This window comes from Festucalex cinctus, chromosome 9, assembly GCF_051991245.1.
Source record: "Festucalex cinctus isolate MCC-2025b chromosome 9, RoL_Fcin_1.0, whole genome shotgun sequence".
NCBI lineage: Eukaryota > Metazoa > Chordata > Actinopteri > Syngnathiformes > Syngnathidae > Festucalex > Festucalex cinctus.
The window spans coordinates 17,747,835-17,770,538 of record NC_135419.1 but is presented as its reverse complement, the minus strand read 5'-3'; the positions used below and the strand labels follow the sequence as shown (position 1 = coordinate 17,770,538).

At 44.3% G+C, this 22,704-nt stretch overlaps 1 protein-coding gene across 2 annotated transcripts in view; it reads right to left on the bottom strand.

The window, feature by feature from the left end:
• slit3 (slit homolog 3 (Drosophila)) overlaps nt 1–22,704 on the bottom strand; it is a 275,614-nt gene that overhangs the window by 46,819 nt on the left and 206,091 nt on the right. For both annotated transcript variants that reach the window (XM_077532803.1, XM_077532804.1), the window contains 5 exons: nt 21,507–21,650; nt 17,304–17,467; nt 2,687–2,819; nt 353–421; nt 171–242 (listed from right to left, as the gene is read on the bottom strand). In XM_077532803.1, the coding sequence (XP_077388929.1) occupies nt 171–242; nt 353–421; nt 2,687–2,819; nt 17,304–17,467; nt 21,507–21,650 (582 nt within the window). The remainder of the gene's footprint in view (nt 1–170; nt 243–352; nt 422–2,686; nt 2,820–17,303; nt 17,468–21,506; nt 21,651–22,704) is intronic.

The window sequence follows — 22,704 nt, the reverse complement described above, 5'->3', positions numbered from 1 at the left end:
GTGCTTGGAAGGAGCTGAAAGTGCATAGTTGACATTTTCCGGACGCGTACAAAGCATAAAAGAATTTGGAAATCAAAAGTAAGAATAGCAGCTAATAGGAATGTAGCAATTGGTGTCAAGGAAGTATGATGGAGTGACACATAATTTCACTAAGAAGTCTTTGAACTTACAGCGTAGACAATTGAGTCATGTTGCTGAAGGTGTACGGTGCCACTGTGCTGATGCTGTTGTTGCTCAGGTCTCTGCAGAGGCAAACATACGTGCTTATTAATACACACACAGGACGCACACACGCGCTTTGTCCAGCATGCGAGGATTTAGCCGACGGGGGCGAGCAGTGACGTGTACGTACACCAGTGACAGATGCTTCAGGGCCGCCAGCTCCTTGGGCACAGAAGTCAGCATATTGCCCTCCAGATAGCTGCAAGGAAGAGGCCCTGTTAGATATATTGTTTTCAACCATTTGGACATAATTGTAGCATACATAAAATAAATCAATCAATCAATCAATAAATAAATAAATACATAAATAAATAAATAAACAAACAAAACAATATATTTAGTTTTGTCCGAAAACTCCAGTGCCAATAACTCAGGCTAACAGTGAAGCATGTGTGGCTAACATCAGCTTGTTTATGATGCTAATGCTAGCTTAGTATCATTAGCACTGCCATTTTGTTTAAGCCGGACAGTGATGAACCTATAGCGCTGTCCCCACTTTGACAATTGGGAGGCAGTATATTTCAGTCAGGCAAACACAAACCAAGAATGAAATTCTTCCACCACCACTACTATAAGTGATTCATTGACTGTTAGCAAGTCAGCACTCTCTATATGTTAGCATTAAGCTAGCGGGCCATTCTTAAGGCAACATTGTTTGGTAGATTTAAATACACAAGGTGGGTAATTCGCTTTGTTCAATGTTAGTTTTAGAGCACACTTCAACTGCGAGTGAGATTTAATCATTTAAGAGCTTCGAGACTTTTTTTGATAATCAAACTGCTGATTATTTTTTCAAGTTTGTGCAAGTCCAATAAAAAAGAAAGACAGAATGACACACATCCCAAGGATGTAATGCAAACAAAACAAGATACAATGAGAATTAATTCATGTTTTGAATGTTTAGAAGTGCATCAATGCTACAAAAAAAAAAAGTGCACTAGAACGCAGGATCAGCACCAAGCAGGCACGTACCCGCACATGCTTTATGACACGCTGGTCCGGCTCTCGTTCTCTCGGGTCAAAAGTAGGTCGAGTGGACACTATGATGGAGTGTCTTCTTGGGCCTGATCAATACCTAATCACTGTTATTGACCCCGAGGAGCGGGAGTCATTCTAGAGCTAGAGGGAGCGGCGACAATGTGCGCGGGCATGTCGGTGTTCACCTTTAGTATGAGGGATTTTCTCTCTATTTAAAAAATAAATCTCTTCTGTACCATTTTGCCGAGCTTCCAACATTATTGCTGTTTTACGGCACTATTGCGGCGACTCTTTTAATTAAAAATGAAAAACACAAATAAAATGCAAGTAAGTTAGCAAGGACAAAACAAATAGAATTTGTAGCATTCATCAAATCGTTTTAAAAAGTGACCATGGCCTCTCCACATCCGTCTGTCTTTGGCATTGCAACATTGCAAATAGTGAATGTTTAGAAAGCAATTTCAAAACGTGGCCAGTTTCTGGTTTGGCCGTGCAGCTTTCTGTAAACGCTGCTCGGGGGTTTCCCGTTCCGCTTCCTCGCGAACATCCCCGGAAAAACGTGCAATCCACGCAATTGACATCGATGCAAAAACATTTCAAAAGCAATCAGTCTTCTTCGCACGATGCCGGTCGCGCGTCATCCATGTCTGCTAAGCATTATTTTCCGCATACAAAAGCGCTCTCAATTACATTTAAAGTGGAAATAATTGCCTTCCTGATGACAAACATATTTTATCTGCCATGTAAATAATCTGGAATCTTTTTAATCAGTGGGGGGGGGGTTACCACTTCATGAGATGAACCTTGGTTCACCTATCGCAAAACTTTTTTTTTTTTAATGTTTGATGGAAAATGTGTTTAAATAAATTTCTGTGTGATTGTAGAATGATAGGTATTTTCAGACATGCAAATTTACTCATTTAATTATGTTGCTATTGATAAAGTTGTGGCCTTTGTGTAAATAAGCAATGTGATCATTGATTATGTTAATATTCTCACTTTTTTCTGTACATCTCTGCAAGGGATGTACATTTTGAAATGATCACTTCAACAACATTCCTAGGAAATCATTATGTCCCATCAATCATGAGATATTTTGTTCACATTTTTACAAAGGAGCTGTATTACATGGCTTAGGTTATATAAAACAAACAAACAAACAAACAAACAAACAAAATAAGTAATAATTTATATGGCCGATAGCGAGGATTTTCATTTTCATTTTTTTTCTTTGATAAATTATTTACATCTTGGGCTAATGCCAAAACACCCCTATGAACTCTGCCTAGCAACAAATGCCCATGTAAAAAAAAAAAAAAAAAAAAAAAAAAAAAAAAAAAAAAAAAAAAAAAAGGACTTAACATTTTATAATGCCTCACAAATATGATGTGAATTCATTACATCGCCTTCCGTTGCGTGTATCTTTGCCCCAAGTGCTTGTTATTAATATTTTGTGTTTGGTGTGTGGCGCATTTGGCAGACTCACAGTTCGGTGGCGTCCTTGGGAATGCCCTTGGGCAGCGAGTGCAGCCCTCTGTTGCTGCATCGCACCACGCTGTCTGAGCATGTGCAGACATCGGGGCAGCCAGATGCAGGAAGGCAGCCGTTATCCTCGCCACCTGAAAGACGGATTGGGGGGGGGGGGATAGGTCGGTCGTAGAGCCAGAGGGAGATAGCGGAATCAAAAGCCAGCCCAGATGAGAAACAGTCCTCCTTCATTCATTTTTAATTGACTGTAGGACGACTATTTTAAGCCACCAATGCATTTTTTTTTTTTTTTTTTTTTTTACATGCAATGTGTGAGTTTGGTGCATTGCTCAAACAGACTTGATCCACTCTGGTAGGACGACGGTGTTTGAGGCTAATTGTGCATACTTAGCACGTCGATAAATGTGCAACATTAGTGCTTTCTTAGGACTACTTGAGCTGTTATTATCTTGACAATTCTTACGGCCATACTTTAAGTCCGGCTCTTTAAAAAAGGATGAACTATAAATAAAGGATTATCTTATTTTAGATAGGCCAAAGGCGCTGAAAGAAAAAGAAAGGGATATTCCATTTAAAAGATTAGAATTGACCGTGTGGCTGCTAAACTTATCTGTGTCTTCCAACATGTGGATATTATATTTAGAAAAGCTCTACTTATATTACAAAAAAAAAAAAAAAAAAAGTATTTTATTCATATACTGTACATAATGCATTCACTGTGCGGGTATTTGGAATTTTTACTTACTAAGCCCTGTAAAGTAAGTTGTTTTTTTTTAAAGATAATTACTGAAAACGTCTGCGATTGTCTGGCAACCAGTCCTGGGTGTACCGCGCTTCTGCCCGTAGCCAGCTGGGATAGGCTCCAGCACCCCTGCGACCCTTGTGAGGAGTAAGCGGTTAAGAAAATGGATGGCTGGACTCAAAGCGTACAAAGACTGAGGATATTGGTTCTTAAAACGTTTTTTGTGGGCGTGGCTAAAACGAGGCCATTTACACTTTGATATCTGACATGAGTGACTTCTCCTGCCTTCGTTTGCATGCGTGGTTATCCGCGACATAGAATAAGCCCAAAAATGCATCTTCTCCGCTTGATGTGGCCGTGTTAGAGCGCCTCGTTGTTGGACACAAGTGCTCGCACGTCATGGAGGAAGTCAGAAGAGCAAGACGTGGCTAAAACAAAAAACAAACAAACAAAAAAAGTCTAACATGACAGCCAGTGTGTGGGCAGGGCCTTCGTACTGGTGTGGCTGCTTTAGAGTGCCTCGTTGTCCTCGTAGGATATAATCCTGGTATGGGAGTCTTTAAGCTGACATTTTCATGGCTCAAACATGTTTACGCATAGGGAGGATGCTAGATGAAGTAGCAACATTCAATGGACACGCCCACACCAGTTGGACGTGGCAAGAACGGCATTTCTTGTATATTTGAAAATTGTTTTTATCGTTCTAATTTGGCATTAACAACAATCGTCTCTGCAATGTGGCAAATTTACAACACATTGATTTTCACTTTTCAAGGGTGATCGTTTCAGTACTTATAAGGAACGTTTGAGGCTTTGCCCATGACAATTTGTATTTAGTTTTTATTTAGCATTTATGTTTCTTGTTTTGTAAGTTACCGTAAAGCCCTGTTTTGTTTCTCTGGCTGTTCTACTTGGGGATAATCCAGAATATGAACAATGTAGAGTGATTTCTTGTTTGTTGAGTTAGAGTTAGAGGCCACTAATTTGTATTGTCATTCCCTCTGATTTTGTCTTGCGCTTTTGTGCTTCTCCTCCACGCTGCTGCAACAAGTTAATCCCACACAGTGGGATCAATAAAGTCTTATTATCTTATCGCAGATGAACACAAGCAGATAAGACAGCCCAACACATATATGGGCTACCACCAAGGACTTTTGTGACGACAAGGACGTCTTCACCAATCGCCGGACACAAATAAAACTAGCACTTGCTAACTAGCACAGACGTATCGCCTACAAATCCAACCCAAGCATGCTTACAAACACATGGTCGCAACCAAAAACACATGGTGGGCCGTACGGGCCTCCACAACGCTGACGAGTTAGGAAGGATCCGAGCCCAGAGCGTTCGTTGTTCTTGGCTGAGAAAGGCTTCCATTTCCTCGTATGACACACACGCTCAAACAATCACACATTCGCTCACGTCGCCGCGCTGCTTGTCGCATTATGGGAACACTTGAACTGTGCTTCGAATAGAGTGAAAACCAACAGAGTTAAAAACCATAATGAAGGATAATGAGGAGGAGCCACCGAGCCAATAATAACACAACTTGAGTTTCTGGGAGTGTGTGTGTACAGAAACACTCAAAATAGTTTTCTATTCAGTGGTCATGCTTTTTTTGTGTATTATGACGTCACTGCCAGGCAAAATTTTGCCGTTTTTAGTGAAATTCAAGCAGCACAGCCTCCTTAAATTGGACAAAGTTTGGAAAGAAACCCACTGTTGGTTTAGAAACACAAGCTAATTGGCCATTTACAGAGATTAAGAGTCCCAGTACAGTAAAAACAGTCGCGTAATCGACTCCGATAATGTTTGGATTCAATGAGTGCTTCACCTCATTAAAAGGTTAAGGAAGCAGTTGTACTTTTTCCTTGTGAACGGCAGTCTCACGGGGTGGAGGGGGGTGGGGGTAAATTCTCAATGAGAGGAAGTAAATGGAAGTTCAATAGCGTCCCTTTACATCTCTTTGATGAATAGGCACGGCTTGGTATCAGATTCTGATGGCGTCTGAATTAAAATATTGTGGTTTCATGGTAATGCAATTAAGGCTCTAAAATGTTCTCGTTTTTAATGTTTGGGTTTCTAAATAAAATAAAAATGTAGTATAACAGTAAAAGTAGTTGCTTCTCGGAAAAAAAAGTGCAGATTCTTGTCTGCTCATCATTATTAAGTCAAAATGTAAACAAGCCGGTTAGATGGTTGCAAAATTAATTTCAAGATAGTGTTTCATAAATATTTCCTTGACTTTTGGTGGAGAGTGATAGGCGGCACTTATAAATGAACAACATGAAGAACTCCAGCGTGACGGAAATGTGATATCATATTGAAAGGACTGTGGACCCCTGCAATTCGTAAAATTAAAGTTAAAAAGTGACAATCTGAATAATTGATGCTCTCCCATAAAAAAAAAAACAAAAAACAAAAACAAAACAGTGAACGGGTTTTTCTTTCAAACAGTAGTTTACATGAGGGCGGCACGATGGATGACTGGTTAGCACGTCCACCTCCCTGGACTGAGTCCCGCCTCCGGCCTTTCTGGGTGGAGTTTGCATGTTCTGCCCGTGCCCGCGTGGGTCTTCTCCGGGTACTCCGGTCTCCTCCCACATTCCAAAGACATGCATGGCAGGTTAATTGGGTGCTCTGAATTGTTCCTAGGTGTGCTTGTGAGCGTGGATGGTTGTTCGTCTCTGTGTGCCCTGCGATTGGCTGGCAACCAGTTCAGGGTGTACCCCGCCTGCTGCACATAGCCAGCTTAGATAGGCTCCAGCACCCTCCGCGACCCTTGTGAGGAGCAAGCGGTTCAGAAAATGGATGGATGGATGGATAGTTTCCATGATTAAAGGTCAACCTCGCCCCGAAAAAAAAAATCACCATCACAAATAGGTGAATCCATGAATAACAAATCAATGTGTGTCCACTGACTGCCTCCTCAAGCAGCCACTCTTTGTAGGCACGTTTTGCATGATTACAACACTTGGGAACACTTTTTTTTTTTTTTTTTTTGAGTTAGGTCTGACAACTGTTTTTGACTAATCTTTGGGTGCAAAATTCAAAACTGATCTCAGTTTTTTCTCTGGGAGCCTCATGTTCTTAAAAAAATGTGGAATAAGTATGTTAGTAAAACACTAAGATGGAATAGATAGAAGCTTTGAAAACAAAAAACAAAGCAAATAGAATTTACAACGATATGCCCATGGTTACAAGGTTAAGAGAAACCCCAGCACAAAATCCTTTTAATTCCAAATTTACTCTTTTCTGTTTGCAAATATTGATAGTACTGACCTATTGGGAGATGCACACACCTTATAACTGCTCTGTCTCAAAAATTGTCATTGCACAAAATAGCTGCCAAATAGCCGTAGATGAGTCCAATCGTAAAATCAGCTCTTCTTACTACAATCTTTCTACAGTGAAATGGTAGAATTTTGCTTATGCTGTGGAGAAACAACTGAAACTGATAGAAAAAAACAACACTTTTAGTTTTAATCAGCATAAAAATATAACAAAACGTGTTTTGTTCCCCAGTGTTATCCTTCAACTGACAACTTTTTCAAGAAGGGGTAAACTCACTGACAGCTCGCCGGGATTCTGTGACTTTACACTGACAGCTCCAAAACTGCAATATACCTTGAATCCGCCAATCGGGAGTCAAACCAGCAACCTTTTAACTCCTCAGGTCTGATTTACACATCAAGTATACCCAAACTACTGTACAAGTGTTTGAACGTGTAATGTTGAACCACGTCAATCACACTTATATGACGTCACACGTTCAAATCTCACACCAACTTTTTTACCGGAGCCAAACCAGCTAACGACTTTCCAAGCTGATCTGTGATGGTTCTGTTGTCTCTCTAGCAGTTCCAGAGTGTGGCAGGAGGCGGCGCCAACCTCGCAGGCAGAGGCCTGCCCCCACACCTGAGGCTCATCAGCCTGATGAGCCAACAACCTATTTAACCAGCCCCTCCTTTGGTTCTGTGCCGGAACATTCCCTTGCTATACCTGCTACGTTTGCTTGTCTCCTCCTGCCACACCCGTGTTGTGTTCTAGTCCCTGGTCTCCGGCTTGTAGTGGTTTTTGTTTCTCGTTCTACCGGTCTATTAAGACGGCTCTTTATGTTGCTACTTTGGTCCCTAGTGTTTTATGTTGCTACTTTGCGCTTTAGTGTTTCTTCATCCCTGAACAAGGTGAATTTTGGTTGCTACTTTGTTTTCTAGAACTTTTTCCCTGAGCAAGGTGATTTTCTGTTGATACTTTTGTGAACAATAAACTGTGGACTTTGTCTCTCACTCTGCATCCTGGGTCCTGGCCTTGCTTTGCCTCACGGCACATAACAGAATGTTCCGGCCATAATGGACCCAGCAGAGTCAGAGCTCTTAAGGAGTGCGCTTTCGGCACAAGGAGCACTTGTTGGACAACACCAATCAACCCTGCAACAAGTGATGGACCATCTACAGCAACTCACCACCAGTGTGGACCAGCTGAACAAGCAGATGGCAGCCATGAGTCACCAACTGCCGTCGTCCAGCTCCTCTGGTTGCTCGCCCTCTCCATCGGCGGCAACCCCTCCAGCCTCCCAGCCGTCTTCTCCCAGAGAGCCATTTATTCCGATTCCTGCTAGGTATTCTGGAGACTTAGGCACATGTGCTCAGTTTTTGCTACAATGTAGATTAGTGTTTAACCAGCAACCCAGTACTTATGCTACTGCCCAGTCAAAAATCGCTTTCATTATGAGTCTGTTATCAGGACAAGCGGCCGCTTGGGCCTTGGCAATCACAGAACAAGGATCGGCAGTGCTAAATGATTATGAACAGTTTACCGGAGAAATGAAACGCATTTTTGATCACCCGGTGCGAGGCAAGGAAGCAGTTGGCCAGTTGCTGGATCTGCGTCAAGGTAGCCACTCTGTCTCTCAATATGCATTAACTTTCCAGGTTCTGGCAGCCAGTAGCGGATGGGGGGACTCTGAGCTACAAACAATTTTTCAAAAGGGGCTCGCTGGGGAGATAAAGGATGAGTTGGCTTTAAGGGATGAATGTAACTCACTAAATGACCTTATTACATTAGCAACACGGATGGACAATCGGCTCAGGGAGAGACGGCGGGAGAGGAAGATGGACATGGCTCGTCGCTCGTCAACTTTCTCACCGTCCAGCTCAACCGTCATGGGGAACTCCACCGCCTCATCTCCGAGCACCGCTCCTGAACTGCATTCCAGCACGACACCTCGCGACGAGCCCATGGAGTTGGGCAGGGCTCGACTCACCCCTGTCGAACGACAGCGACGCATGAGGAGCCGACTGTGCCTGTACTGCGGCCAGGGTGGCCACTTCTTGGCAAGCTGCCCCGAGTTGCCAAAAGCCGGGGCTCACCAGTAGGAAGGGAGGCACTGGTGAGCCGAATATCTTCCCCCTCGTCCTCCCAAATACAGGTACCAGGTATGATTCACACGACACTTTGCTCGTTACCTGTCCAGGTGCTGATAGACTCCGGAGCCGATGACAACTTCATAGACATTGACTATGTTAAAAACAACAATCTTTCCCTGACTCCACTGACCTCCCCCAAGAAAGTTCTTGCAGTCGACGGGAGGCTTCTAGAAAGGGTTACACACAGAACCACACCCATTAAACTGACACTCTCTAGTAACCATCATGAAGTAATTGAGTTCTATGTGATTTCCTCCCCCCTCAACACCGCAATTCTAGGGATTCCCTGGTTGAAGCTGCATAACCCCCACATAGACTGGTCCACAGGCACAATTCGGAACTGGAGCAACTATTGCCATGCCCACTGTCTAAAGTCAGCCCTACCTGCCAGGGGTCCTAACTCTCCCCACTACTCAAAAGATATTGACCTAAGTAACGTCCCCAGTGAATACCACGATTTAAAGGCAGTTTTCAGAAAGGACTTGGCGTGCTCCCTTCCCCCACATAGACCCTATGACTGTGTTATAGAACTGCTCCCTGGGGCTCCACTCCCAACACACAGACTATACAACTTAACCAAACCCGAACGGGAAGCAATGGAAAAATACATCACCGACTCATTAGCTGCAGGACTTATAAGACCGTCTTCATCTCCATTAGGCGCAGGGTTTTTCTTTGTGGAAAAGAAGGATAAAACTCTGCGTCCTTGCATTGACTACACTGGCTTAAACACCATCACAGTTAAAAACAAGTACCCTCTGCCGCTCCTGGACGCTGCATTCAGCCCTCTCCACAATGCAATGGTGTTCACCAAATTGGACCTTCGAAACGCCTACCACCTGGTAAGGATACGCGACGGCGACGAGTGGAAAACTGCCTTCAATACCCATTTGGGACATTTTGAGTATTTGGTCATGCCCTTTGGGCTCACAAACGCTCCAGCAACATTCCAGTCATTTGTGAATGATGTACTCAGAGACCTGCTCGATAAGAATGTTTTTGCATATCTAGACGATATTCTCATCTTTTCTCGATCACATGAAGAGCATGTGGGGCACGTAAGAGATGTCCTGCGGAGGTTACTAGAAAACAAACTGTATGTTAAAGTTGAGAAATGTGAATTTCATGTTGCCACTGTTAATTTCCTGGGCTATGTGATAGAAAAGGGGCGGCTCAGGGCCGATCCCTCTAAAATCGAAGCGGTTAAAAATTGGCCTCTGCCTACCAATCGGAAGCAGCTGCAACGTTTCCTTGGGTTCGCTAACTTCTATAGGAGATTTATCCGAAACTATAGTAGTATAGCTGCTCCTCTCACGTGTTTGACCTCAAACAAACTTCGCTTCGTGTGGTCTGCTGATGCTCAATGTGCTTTTAACCGTCTGAAAGAACTCTTTGTTAATGCCCCTGTTCTCGCCCACCCAGATCCCGAGCAGCAGTTTGTGGTAGAGGTGGATGCGTCAGATTCAGGAGTGGGGGCCGTCCTCTCTCAGCGCCTGCCTGCGGACCAAAAACTACACCCCTGTGCTTACTTCTCCCGCCGGCTTTCCCCGGCGGAGCGCAACTATGATGTGGGCAACCGCGAACTCCTGGCAGTGGTCCTAGCCCTCCAAGAATGGCGGCATTGGCTGGAGGGTGCAACTCATCCCTTCATTGTTTGGACGGACCACAAGAACTTGTCCTATCTTCGCACCGCCAAACGACTGAACTCTCGTCAAGCTCGTTGGGCTCTCTTCCTCGGACGCTTCAACTTCACCCTCACCTACCGCCCCGGCTCCCGAAACCTGAAACCTGACGCCCTCTCCCGGCAGTTCGCCTCTGGAGAGGAAGAGAGGGACTCAAGCACGATCCTCTCCCCTGAGTGTGTGGTCGGGGCGATGCGGTGGCGAGTGGAGAAGAAAGTTCAGGAGGCACTTGACAACCAACCAGTTCCAAATGAATGTCCTCCAGGGAAACTGTTCGTGCCACCTGCCGCCAAGACTCCTGTGCTCCTCTGGGGGCATACCTCAAGAATCGCTTGCCACCCTGGGATCCACCGGACACTCTCCCTGATCCAACAGCGCTTCTGGTGGCCAACCATGGCTGCCGATGTTCGGGCTTTTGTTGCGTCATGCTCAGTTTGCGCCCGCAATAAACCTTCTCATCAAGCCCCGGCAGGCCTATTACGCCCCTTGCCCATCCCCTCTCGGCCATGGTCGCATATCGCGGTGGATTTCGTCACGGGACTTCCCCCATCCGAGGGCAATGACACAATCCTTACCATCGTCGACAGATTCTCCAAGTCAGTTCATTATGTCCCCCTCCCAAAACTCCCCACCGCCTTGGAGACTGCTAACCTATTGGTCCAACATGTATTCAGGCTCCACGGAATCCCCACAGACATCGTGTCGGACAGGGGTCCACAATTCACCTCTCAAGTCTGGAAGGCTTTCTGTCGGGCACTAGGGATCTCTCCCAGTCTCTCCTCCGGCTACCACCCCCAAACCAACGGTCAGACGGAGCGTGCAAATCAAGACCTGGAAACAGCTCTGCGCTGCGTAGCCTCACGCCTTCCTGCCTCCTGGTCCGCGCACCTCCCATGGGTGGAATACGCGCATAACACACTGATCAGCACTGCCACAGGCATGTCCCCATTTAAGGTGACCTCGGGCTACCAACCCCCTCTGTTTCCCAGCCAGGAGTCCGAGGTTGCCGTCCCGTCCATCCATGCCCACTTCCGCCGTGCCAGACGAGTCTGGAGGGAGGCTCGAGCAGCGCTGTCCAGGACAGCGGAGCGCAACCGACGCCTGGCTGACCGGAGGAGAACCCCAGCCCCCGACTACCAAGTGGGACAGCGTGTCTGGCTTTCCGCACGTGACCTGCCCCTTCAAGTGGACTCCCGCAAAATGGCTCCACGCTTCATTGGCCCTTTTCCCATTGACAAGATCATCAACCCGAATGCTGTCCGACTCCGGCTCCCGTCATCCCTCAGGATCCACCCCGTTTTCCACGTGTCTCTTCTGAAACCGGTCGTGGATAGCCCCCTCCAGCCACCCGCCCCACCGCCACCTCCTCCCCGGATCGTTGATGGACACCCTGCATACACCGTGAATCGCATCCTTGATGTCCGCAGGCGGGGCAGGGGGTTCCAGTATCTCGTCGACTGGGAGGGGTACGGCCCGGAGGACCGCTCCTGGATCTCACGTGCCCTCATTTTGGACCCGCAACTGCTGCGTGAGTTCTATGCCCGTAACCCTGATAAGCCTGGTCGAACGCCGGGTGGCGTTCGTTAGGGGGGGGGTACTGTGATGGTTCTGTTGTCTCTCTAGCAGTTCCAGAGTGTGGCAGGAGGCGGCGCCAACCTCGCAGGCAGAGGCCTGCCCCCACACCTGAGGCTCATCAGCCTGATGAGCCAACAACCTATTTAACCAGCCCCTCCTTTGGTTCTGTGCCGGAACATTCCCTTGCTATACCTGCTACGTTTGCTTGTCTCCTCCTGCCACACCCGTGTTGTGTTCTAGTCCCTGGTCTCCGGCTTGTAGTGGTTTTTGTTTCTCGTTCTACCGGTCTATTAAGACGGCTCTTTATGTTGCTACTTTGGTCCCTAGTGTTTTATGTTGCTACTTTGCGCTTTAGTGTTTCTTCATCCCTGAACAAGGTGAATTTTGGTTGCTACTTTGTTTTCTAGAACTTTTTCCCTGAGCAAGGTGATTTTCTGTTGATACTTTTGTGAACAATAAACTGTGGACTTTGTCTCTCACTCTGCATCCTGGGTCCTGGCCTTGCTTTGCCTCACGGCACATAACATGATCTTTAATAAAAAATTTGCCCGATGTTCGGGCTTTTGTTGCGTCATGCTCAGTTTGCGCCCGCAATAAACCTTCTCATCAAGCCCCGGCAGGCCTATTACGCCCCTTGCCCATCCCCTCTCGGCCATGGTCGCATATCGCGGTGGATTTCGTCACGGGACTTCCCCCATCCGAGGGCAATGACACAATCCTTACCATCGTCGACAGATTCTCCAAGTCAGTTCATTATGTCCCCCTCCCAAAACTCCCCACCGCCTTGGAGACTGCTAACCTATTGGTCCAACATGTATTCAGGCTCCACGGAATCCCCACAGACATCGTGTCGGACAGGGGTCCACAATTCACCTCTCAAGTCTGGAAGGCTTTCTGTCGGGCACTAGGGATCTCTCCCAGTCTCTCCTCCGGCTACCACCCCCAAACCAACGGTCAGACGGAGCGTGCAAATCAAGACCTGGAAACAGCTCTGCGCTGCGTAGCCTCACGCCTTCCTGCCTCCTGGTCCGCGCACCTCCCATGGGTGGAATACGCGCATAACACACTGATCAGCACTGCCACAGGCATGTCCCCATTTAAGGTGACCTCGGGCTACCAACCCCCTCTGTTTCCCAGCCAGGAGTCCGAGGTTGCCGTCCCGTCCATCCATGCCCACTTCCGCCGTGCCAGACGAGTCTGGAGGGAGGCTCGAGCAGCGCTGTCCAGGACAGCGGAGCGCAACCGACGCCTGGCTGACCGGAGGAGAACCCCAGCCCCCGACTACCAAGTGGGACAGCGTGTCTGGCTTTCCGCACGTGACCTGCCCCTTCAAGTGGACTCCCGCAAAATGGCTCCACGCTTCATTGGCCCTTTTCCCATTGACAAGATCATCAACCCGAATGCTGTCCGACTCCGGCTCCCGTCATCCCTCAGGATCCACCCCGTTTTCCACGTGTCTCTTCTGAAACCGGTCGTGGATAGCCCCCTCCAGCCACCCGCCCCACCGCCACCTCCTCCCCGGATCGTTGATGGACACCCTGCATACACCGTGAATCGCATCCTTGATGTCCGCAGGCGGGGCAGGGGGTTCCAGTATCTCGTCGACTGGGAGGGGTACGGCCCGGAGGACCGCTCCTGGATCTCACGTGCCCTCATTTTGGACCCGCAACTGCTGCGTGAGTTCTATGCCCGTAACCCTGATAAGCCTGGTCGAACGCCGGGTGGCGTTCGTTAGGGGGGGGGTACTGTGATGGTTCTGTTGTCTCTCTAGCAGTTCCAGAGTGTGGCAGGAGGCGGCGCCAACCTCGCAGGCAGAGGCCTGCCCCCACACCTGAGGCTCATCAGCCTGATGAGCCAACAACCTATTTAACCAGCCCCTCCTTTGGTTCTGTGCCGGAACATTCCCTTGCTATACCTGCTACGTTTGCTTGTCTCCTCCTGCCACACCCGTGTTGTGTTCTAGTCCCTGGTCTCCGGCTTGTAGTGGTTTTTGTTTCTCGTTCTACCGGTCTATTAAGACGGCTCTTTATGTTGCTACTTTGGTCCCTAGTGTTTTATGTTGCTACTTTGCGCTTTAGTGTTTCTTCATCCCTGAACAAGGTGAATTTTGGTTGCTACTTTGTTTTCTAGAACTTTTTCCCTGAGCAAGGTGATTTTCTGTTGATACTTTTGTGAACAATAAACTGTGGACTTTGTCTCTCACTCTGCATCCTGGGTCCTGGCCTTGCTTTGCCTCACGGCACATAACATGATCTTTAATAAAAAATTTGCCGCGCAGGAAATTATCAGAGGAGTGAAAATGAATTCCAAGAAAGTTGAGATGAAGGCAGTGCAGATTTCTCAAGCAGCCTCGGGGGCGATGGCACGGCATTGTCGTGGTAACGGCAGCGTCGGAGCGGTAACCACAAAGTGATGTGATGATGTCATCGGAGGCTGCTGGCCAGCGGTTAGCGATCGCGATCGCCGAGGATGTGGGAGGCGTGCTCATGCCTCCAAAATAACAACGCGGCTGACAAGGCAGATTGCGTAAAGACACGGGTCGGCCTCGAAAGACGGACGTGAGCATCTGGACGCTTGGTTATAAACGTTGACGTAATGAGCACTCAAGCGCTGCCCAGTTTGTTCAAGTTGAGTACTCAAGCAGAGAGACCTGCTGGCACAACATGACATAATATGAACAATTACATCCTGATCATTTCAATTTCCTTTCCTCTCATGAGAATTTAATCTTTTTTTTTTTGGGCATATCCGACTAGGGGGTTATGATGTCCAACCTCAGAATGTTCCACTTTAAAGTAAACAGTGACAACCGCGATATGGTATTTGTTTTGTTTGTGAATTAGTCATTCGACCGTCAGTGGTCCTGGCAACAAACTTAATTTTTTTTTTTGTGGCGGTTTTGACTATTTAAAAAAAAAAAAAAAAATGATGACAGATGATATATCAACTAACATGGAACTAATAAGTGCAGATACTGTACACATTTATTTTAACTATCGTATATTAGCGTGTCTAACGTTTGACGTCAGATGACTTCATCTACGATTTGTTCCATTAGGAACTGTGACTTTGCGACGTTCCAATCTATTTTTCCAAGTGGTCGGTGGGAACGCGCCAACTCCCCATGTATCATTAGTCCATTTTATTTGTTTTAATTTTATCCATAGCTACGACCTCTTACACGTCCTTGCAAGATTGGGGAAGAGCGGAACCTCAGATGAACCGTGTAAGCCTTTATTTTGAAGCAGCTTGAAATGGATGTAATTCAAAATCAATATCGATGATTGTTATGCGGACACTCGTGATGTTACGATTCTTAATTGTCTTGTGAGAAGGCTTGATAAGCCTAAAAAGGTTTGACTCCGAACCCCCAGTTGCTACTGATGCGGCATCATCAGTACGTGAATAAGTCGTCAAAATGTAAAAGTGCAATACATGAAGTAACGAGTACCGTAAAACTGACATGGTGAAAAGAGATTTTTTTTTTCTCTCTCTCTCTCTCGCTGTGATTTTTGGGTTAACTTGGCTTTCCAATACACAAACCACGTTTAAATTAGGAAATTCCTGGGATTGAATAATGCCACTTGTTTTGTCATTTTCATTTAAAATCAGCAATTCCGTCAATACAAGCTCCAATAATCAAGGAGATTAACACGTCATCAAAACGTTATCATTCACGTCATCCTTGAAAATGTTCTATTTCATCAGATTTCGTCATGTTTCATTGTAATTTGATACATGGGCAGCCCATTGAAGAGATACAATGCTACCATCTGGTGGCCATAGTTAGTGTTTTTGATTCCACAACCCATTGACCAGGCAGCGCTGCACTTAGATGTTGCACTGATTAAAACAAAAAACAAAAAACGTAGTTGACGTCATTTAACGTTTATGGCGGCATACATTGTGATTTTATTAATCGTGATTAAACGTTTTTGGGGGTCAAAGAGTTAAGCCAGCTAACTTGGACTGAGGAGCTGGCAGAATACTACGGATCAGAATTTTTTTTTTTTTTTTTACCTTTCACCTTATTTGCTAAACGCTATCATCCTGAATCATACCACCATCATTTGCTTGCTGATGTCCAGTGCCTCATTGATTTTTGTTCATTTTGTTCATTTATCTTGACCAGGGTTATTATAGTTTTTGAATTTTTCATTTTAGTTTTGATTTCGTTTTGAGTTTTGTTTGTTAAATTTAGTTAGTTTAAATTATTTCTGGGTGGTTCTGTTAGTTTTGATTAGTTTTAGTTATTTAATAAATGCAACGTTTAGTTAATTTTAGTTAGTTTCAGTATTAGTTTTAGTTTGTTTTTAATGTGTATGATTTGGCACAATGCTGTATTTACACCATGGAAGCCACATCATCTGAAGGTGCTTTTCTATTGGCTGCTGCTAGATGACATCACTTCTGTGAAACGCCACTTTCAAACGTCTTTATTTCGGTTAATCTAACAATAAATCTACTGAAAATCACATTTAAAATCATCCCCAAAGGCTCATGCATTAAATTAATTACCAAAGACTAAAACGAACAACATTTTTGCTATAATTATAGTTAGTTTTAGTTAGTTCTGTAAGGAAAATGTAGTTTCATTTAGTTTACATTTTTTTAAAAGCATTTTCGTATTTATTTTATTTTGTTAACAACATTGTTTTTTTTTAAATTTTGTTTTAGTTTTTTTCGTTAGTTTTAGTTCACTAAAATAAAATAACAACCATGGTCTTGACTTCATTTCTCTCATTTTTTATTTTTTTTTAAGAGCTATAGAAGAACTTTGTCAATATGCGTGTCTGGTGTTGCAACGCTTCTTGAGGACTGGCTGTACATCAAACCTGAAAAAGTGTGACTATTGTGGACAAGAGCCAACTAAGAAGAACCGATCCTGCCAAGATCCAGGCTGTGGTCGATTGATAATTTTTTTTCAGCCTCTTGTGTGGATAAAATTAAAAATCAATAGTGTAAGGACCCTTGTGAGGAATAAGCGGTCAAGAAAATGGATGGATGGATGGATGGATGGATAGTGTAAGGGTTAGAGGATCAGTACTGGACGAAGATCTCTGCCAGGTCAAAGACCAGTTTTCAATGAGTATGTATTGGTTGACATTGGATCTTGGCTACCTTCACCGTATTGTGTTGGATATCATTTAAAAAAAAAGATTGAGAAGATGTGAGCCAATCACTCACCATCGCATGTGAAGTCCGGGTTGGCCACGTCCTGGATGGGAATCTCCTTGAGGAAGGCGGGCCTCTGACAGCGAGGGTTTCCACTCACCACTCTGGTCTTCTTCAACCACTGACCCAGCCAGGCCAAGTGACAGTCGCACACGTATGGGTTGGACAGGAGGTTGCTGCAAAAACACACGTGCAGGTTTGGCTTAGCTGAAGTTGCCTCAGTTTTGAGACAATGAAGGTATTGTTAGTAAGAAGACAGATTTTGTTCCAAAGGAGACTGGAAGGTGAGATGAATCTGTCCATCCAATGAGTGCCCGTTGTAAGAGTCTACAGGAATATTTCCTGCTAGTATCCACAAAAATGGAATCAAGGTAACTAGACCCTTCTTCAGTTTTGCATTTAAAAACAGACGGGACACCACAAACAAGCAAGCAAGTGAGCGTTTCTCAGTTGCTAAGAACAGCAGAATTTCCATGTTGACTTTACAACACCGCAAACTACTTAGGCACATTTGGTCATAAACTCAACTACATTTAGATGCAAGTGCATAATGCGGGAGGTGGGGGCTAAGAGGAAATAAAAGAGGCCGGGAGAAAAAGGTTATCGTTCATTTTGTATTCATTTTGCGAACTAAATGAGATACAGGGAGACAGCGATAAGCAGGCTGGGCGAGCCAAAGAGTGAAAGAAAGCAGAAGAAAAGAAAAGAAGGTTAGCGTATTCATCGTATTCTTCGTTTTTCGATGACTTCTCACGGCGTTTTGTTGCCTTTCCGACAGCTCATGCGATATTTATGGTGAGGCATATTAAACCTGATGGGGGGAGTTGCTCGCTGGCATCATCTTCCGAGACAAAAGTTCATCTTGAAAAATGAATGATGGGTCAGTGCTACCGTGTTGCGGCTTTGGGGGACCTTTGTTGCCATGGTTACAATACTAAACAATAGGGGTGTGAATTGCCTAGTACCTGACGATTCGATTCGTATCACGATTCACAGGTCACGATTCGATTCGATACCGATTAATCCCGATACAAATTTATAAGTCGATTGTTGCGATTTTTTTCATTCAAATTTAGAAAATGCTAATCAGTAAGCTTGTAGAGTGTAAGATTTATATGAAAATGTATGATTTATTTATCTGAAATTTCAGTCTTATAGAGGTTGTAATCTGTTTCATGTTTGAACAGCATTAAAATAAAATATTAAGGCTTAATGTTCCGTTCATATAACATTCTTCCATGCTCAAGGTGTGAATCCTAAAAAAAAAAAAAAAAAAAAAAAAAAAAAAAAAAAAAAAAAAAAAAAAAATCGATTCTGCCGATTATTGAATCGATTCGAGAATCGCGCGATGTAGTATCGCGATATATCGCCGAATCGATTTTTTTTAAACACCCCTACTAAACAAGCTACTGACTTTGTCGCAAGATTGCAGCATTGAAAAATTGACTATTACCTTTGCTTGCAACTCCGCCACACGTCTATTGCTTCCACACAATCAAAACTATCTCAAATCGTCACGTGACTGACAACAGCTTATAGGCACGGTCTTCCGTTTTCACTCAGGAAAATGCACTACATAAATACAGGATGTATACACATGAACTCCTTCTCAGTCTACATTTCTAGGCTTCTTTTAATGTGTGGTGGTGATTTTTTCCTAAACCCCCACACCCCCAGCCTGTATTTTTCCATGTTGTGTTTGTTTTGTCAACAGTGGGACTTTTCTGTAGACAGACAGTTGTTTACCCCTCCAGCCAATCACCGAGCTGGGGGGAGGGGGGGTCGCAAACGGGCCCGGGCGAATTCGTCGGCTACATGACACGTCACTCCTGCGGCAACACAAGCTTACATGTGTGAGTGAGTGAGTGAAAAAAAAAATAAAAATCCGTGCATGCTGTCAAGTTGCCGCGAGTGAAAACGGAAGACCGTGCCTTTACATACGCCGAAAATGTTTTTTTTTTTTAAGATTAAAAAAATAAATAAATATGTCGATACTTCAATTTCCCCCTTGTTATTTCTGTCTGGAACCAATTAAAAGCTCTTCCATTCATTTTAAAAGCAGTTTTCCAAATACCACAAGAAGTGATAACGTTTTGTGTGCCACAATGGTTAAAAGGTTGTCGCTATAGCTTAGGAGGGGGCCAGTGAGTTCTTCATTTCCTGGCGATGAAGTGACCTCGTCGTGCGGCGACCCGACCTCAGCGAAATTCCTTCCTTCCCCTTTTCGACGTGTTAATCTTTTAATTAAACTCACACACTCTACTGGGAAACGAGAGGTGGGCTGCTGTAGGGGACGCTTGGAAAAAAAAAAATACAGCAGGCAGATAAGGAAATGAGCAAACTGGCTTTCAGCAACAATTGCACTTGTTTCTTTTATGGCGCACAATGTGTGCCAATTAAACGTGAACACAAAGACTGATGTAAGGCTAAAGCACAAAAAAAGACGACCGTTATTTCTGTAAATAGCTAATCAAATTAATCTAAAACAAAATCCACCATCTGCCCAGATTCTGTGTGGAAGGAAAAGGAGGCTTCTTGAATTATCTTCTGCTAAAACTCTTTTGCAGCTCAAGTTTATGCAGCAATCTGTATTTGTCCAACCTTCCTGTCAAAACTTGCCTCCAAAAAAAAATAAAAAATAAAAAATAAAAAAATAAATAAAAAAAGAACGAGGCAGAAACTTGAATCGAAGGTGACGGGTATACGAGCTCTTGTTGTTTTGAGGGGGAGACTTTTACAGTGTGGTATGTGTTCACAGTAAGAAATAAAGATAAACTTGTGCGGTTTTATTACGCTGATATAATGCGTTATTTACAACATTCGCATGTACGGTAGGTGGTCAGAAGATGGAAGACGACCAGTACTGGCATCCCTTTTGCTCCTCGTAATCGCAAAGGGGAACGCGGCTGATAGAACAACTAGCCTGAGGCTAAGTTTACATGAGAACAAGCTAGGAAAAAATTGGGGAAATCAATTTTGGTGCATCTCAGGTTCTTGGTAAAGTGGTAAAAGTTCACATAACAGTTAACACAACAGTACAATATGATTGACCGTACATTCATTTGGAAACATTAAATGAGACAAAAACAACTTATTTTACTAACTTGGAAGTCAACCTTAAACATTTCTTGGCAATAATATGTTATATGTGACCTCAACTAGTCAAAACATGACATTCTGATTAACATTACATTTGTGGAATATGAGCTATGAAGCAAAATCCAGCCGTTTTTAATCCATCTCAGGGGGCGGCCATTTTGCCACTTGCTGTCGACTGAAGATGACATCACAGTTGCTCACGGCTCAGGCAACGACCAATTACAGCTTACCTGTTTTCTGAAGCTGAGCTGTGATTGGTTGTTACCTGAGACCTGAGCAACACTGACGTCATCTTCAGTCAACAACAAGTTTAAAATGGCCGCCCCCTTAGATGGATAAAAACGGCTGGATTTTTGCTGCTTAACTCATATTTTTCACAAACGCAATATGAACCAGAATGCCATATTTAGACTAGTAGGGCTGCGTAGAACATATTATTATCAAAAAAATATATATATATGGGGTTGACTTCCCCTCTAACTCATTCAAACCCAAAAACGTGTGAATACGGTTTTAATACTTTGTCCTTCACTCCCAAAAACGTTTTTTTATTTATTTTTTTTTTTCTTGATGCAAGAGCATACAGAAAGCTTTGATGCAGCTTCTGATATGAAAAGATGGCTTAAAGCAATGGTAGTTATTACAAACGGCCACAGGTGGCAGCAGAGTAAAAGAGATCGGCCAGGGCCATTTTGCAACAAGTTCTTTTTGGCTATTGTCAGCAGGAATTTAAATATTGATTAAACTTAGCTATATTCTAATGCTAATTGATGCAAAACGGAAACCGATACAAATATACTTTTTTACCTGATGAAAGAAGAGACTAATCTTTATATTGGTAGGTTCCCTGGTTTTATAGCAATAGAACACAATACTCTGTGCGCCTTGCAAAATCAGTCAAAATCCAGTAAAATAGCGGGGAGTGAAATTGGCTGGGAGTGAATGAGTTAATAACAAATACCGAGACCACTGATTCCCAACAATTGTGCCACCCGAAATGACTTTATGTGACATTTTTATTTGGTGTGAAATTTTTCAAATATAAAGTATGTGCTTGAGACACTGCCTCAAGGTACAGGAGGGAAAAACAAAACAAAACAAACAAACATGACTCACATTGTAGACAGAGAGTGCAGGGTGGCAAAGGCTCCCGGGGCGATGCTGGAGATCCGGTTGTCGTAGAGCGACAGCAGACGAACCGAGCTCAGGCCGGTAAACGTGGTGTTGTCAATGCAGCTGATCTGGTTGCTCCGCAGCATTCTGGAGAGCGGGTAATAAATCGTACAAATAAATCCCTCTTTGTCACTCATCTCTCAATTGTACATGAAAAACAGATTGCAAATATGATTCGCTGGAAATATACAAGTTGGCTTACGGGAGGGGAAATGTAATTTGTTGGGAAAATATTTGCGCTGGAAGATGAGTACCTGCACACACGCGTTATGAAGTATTTATAGCAACACACGGATGTCAACTGGAGGTTTTAGTTACAAAGACAACACTTAAATTAACATAGTGTATGGAAGGTGTTGCCTGTCAAACACTAAACTAATGCCAAACATTCTCATGTTTATACTCCTCTGTCAAAACCAAACAAGTTTTTAAACTGGCCTTTGTCAAAAGAGCGTTAGCCATGTATGCCTTGGCAACAAAACGTCTACTTTGAGTGGTTAAAAAGAAAAATAAAGAGGATTAAATAGCATAATACGATCGGACCGGTCCCTAAAGGACAACCGCAATGGAGTCTGTCCCGAGACATCAGCCGCGGTCGTCTTGGTAGTCACGTGGGCTGCGGCTAATCGAGTTAGTTAGCAAACTGCGGGGAGGCTAACCGAGTTAGCTTGGCTATTACTGTAGCATGGAGCCGCTTAACATGAGACAGAGACGCTTTTGATGCCATTAGAGAGGCATCAGCCCGCATATATATAAATGATAGCATTATAGCGGTAATGTACAGACGGCATTAGCTTGGCACATGATTTGGTGCGCTATCGTGTAACCTCCTAATTGGACGCTAGCCAGCGTAGCGTGGGTGGCTAAATGAGGCTGTCATTAGCTTTGATTTCAGGGTGGCTGAATAAACAGTCCCACAGTATCAGTTACTAACACAAATCAAAAAGGCATTTAGGATGTAAAAGCCAACAATTAATGCACATCCTCTGCTGGTGCTTGGATTCCAGCAGAAGGTTTTTTCTTGTTTTTTTTTTTTTTTCCCATAAACGTTACGTAAAAACATCCAGTCCTCCTTCGAATGTTGCGTGATCATCATTTTTATGAGAATTCTTCCACAATACTGGTGCGCACACATCAACCA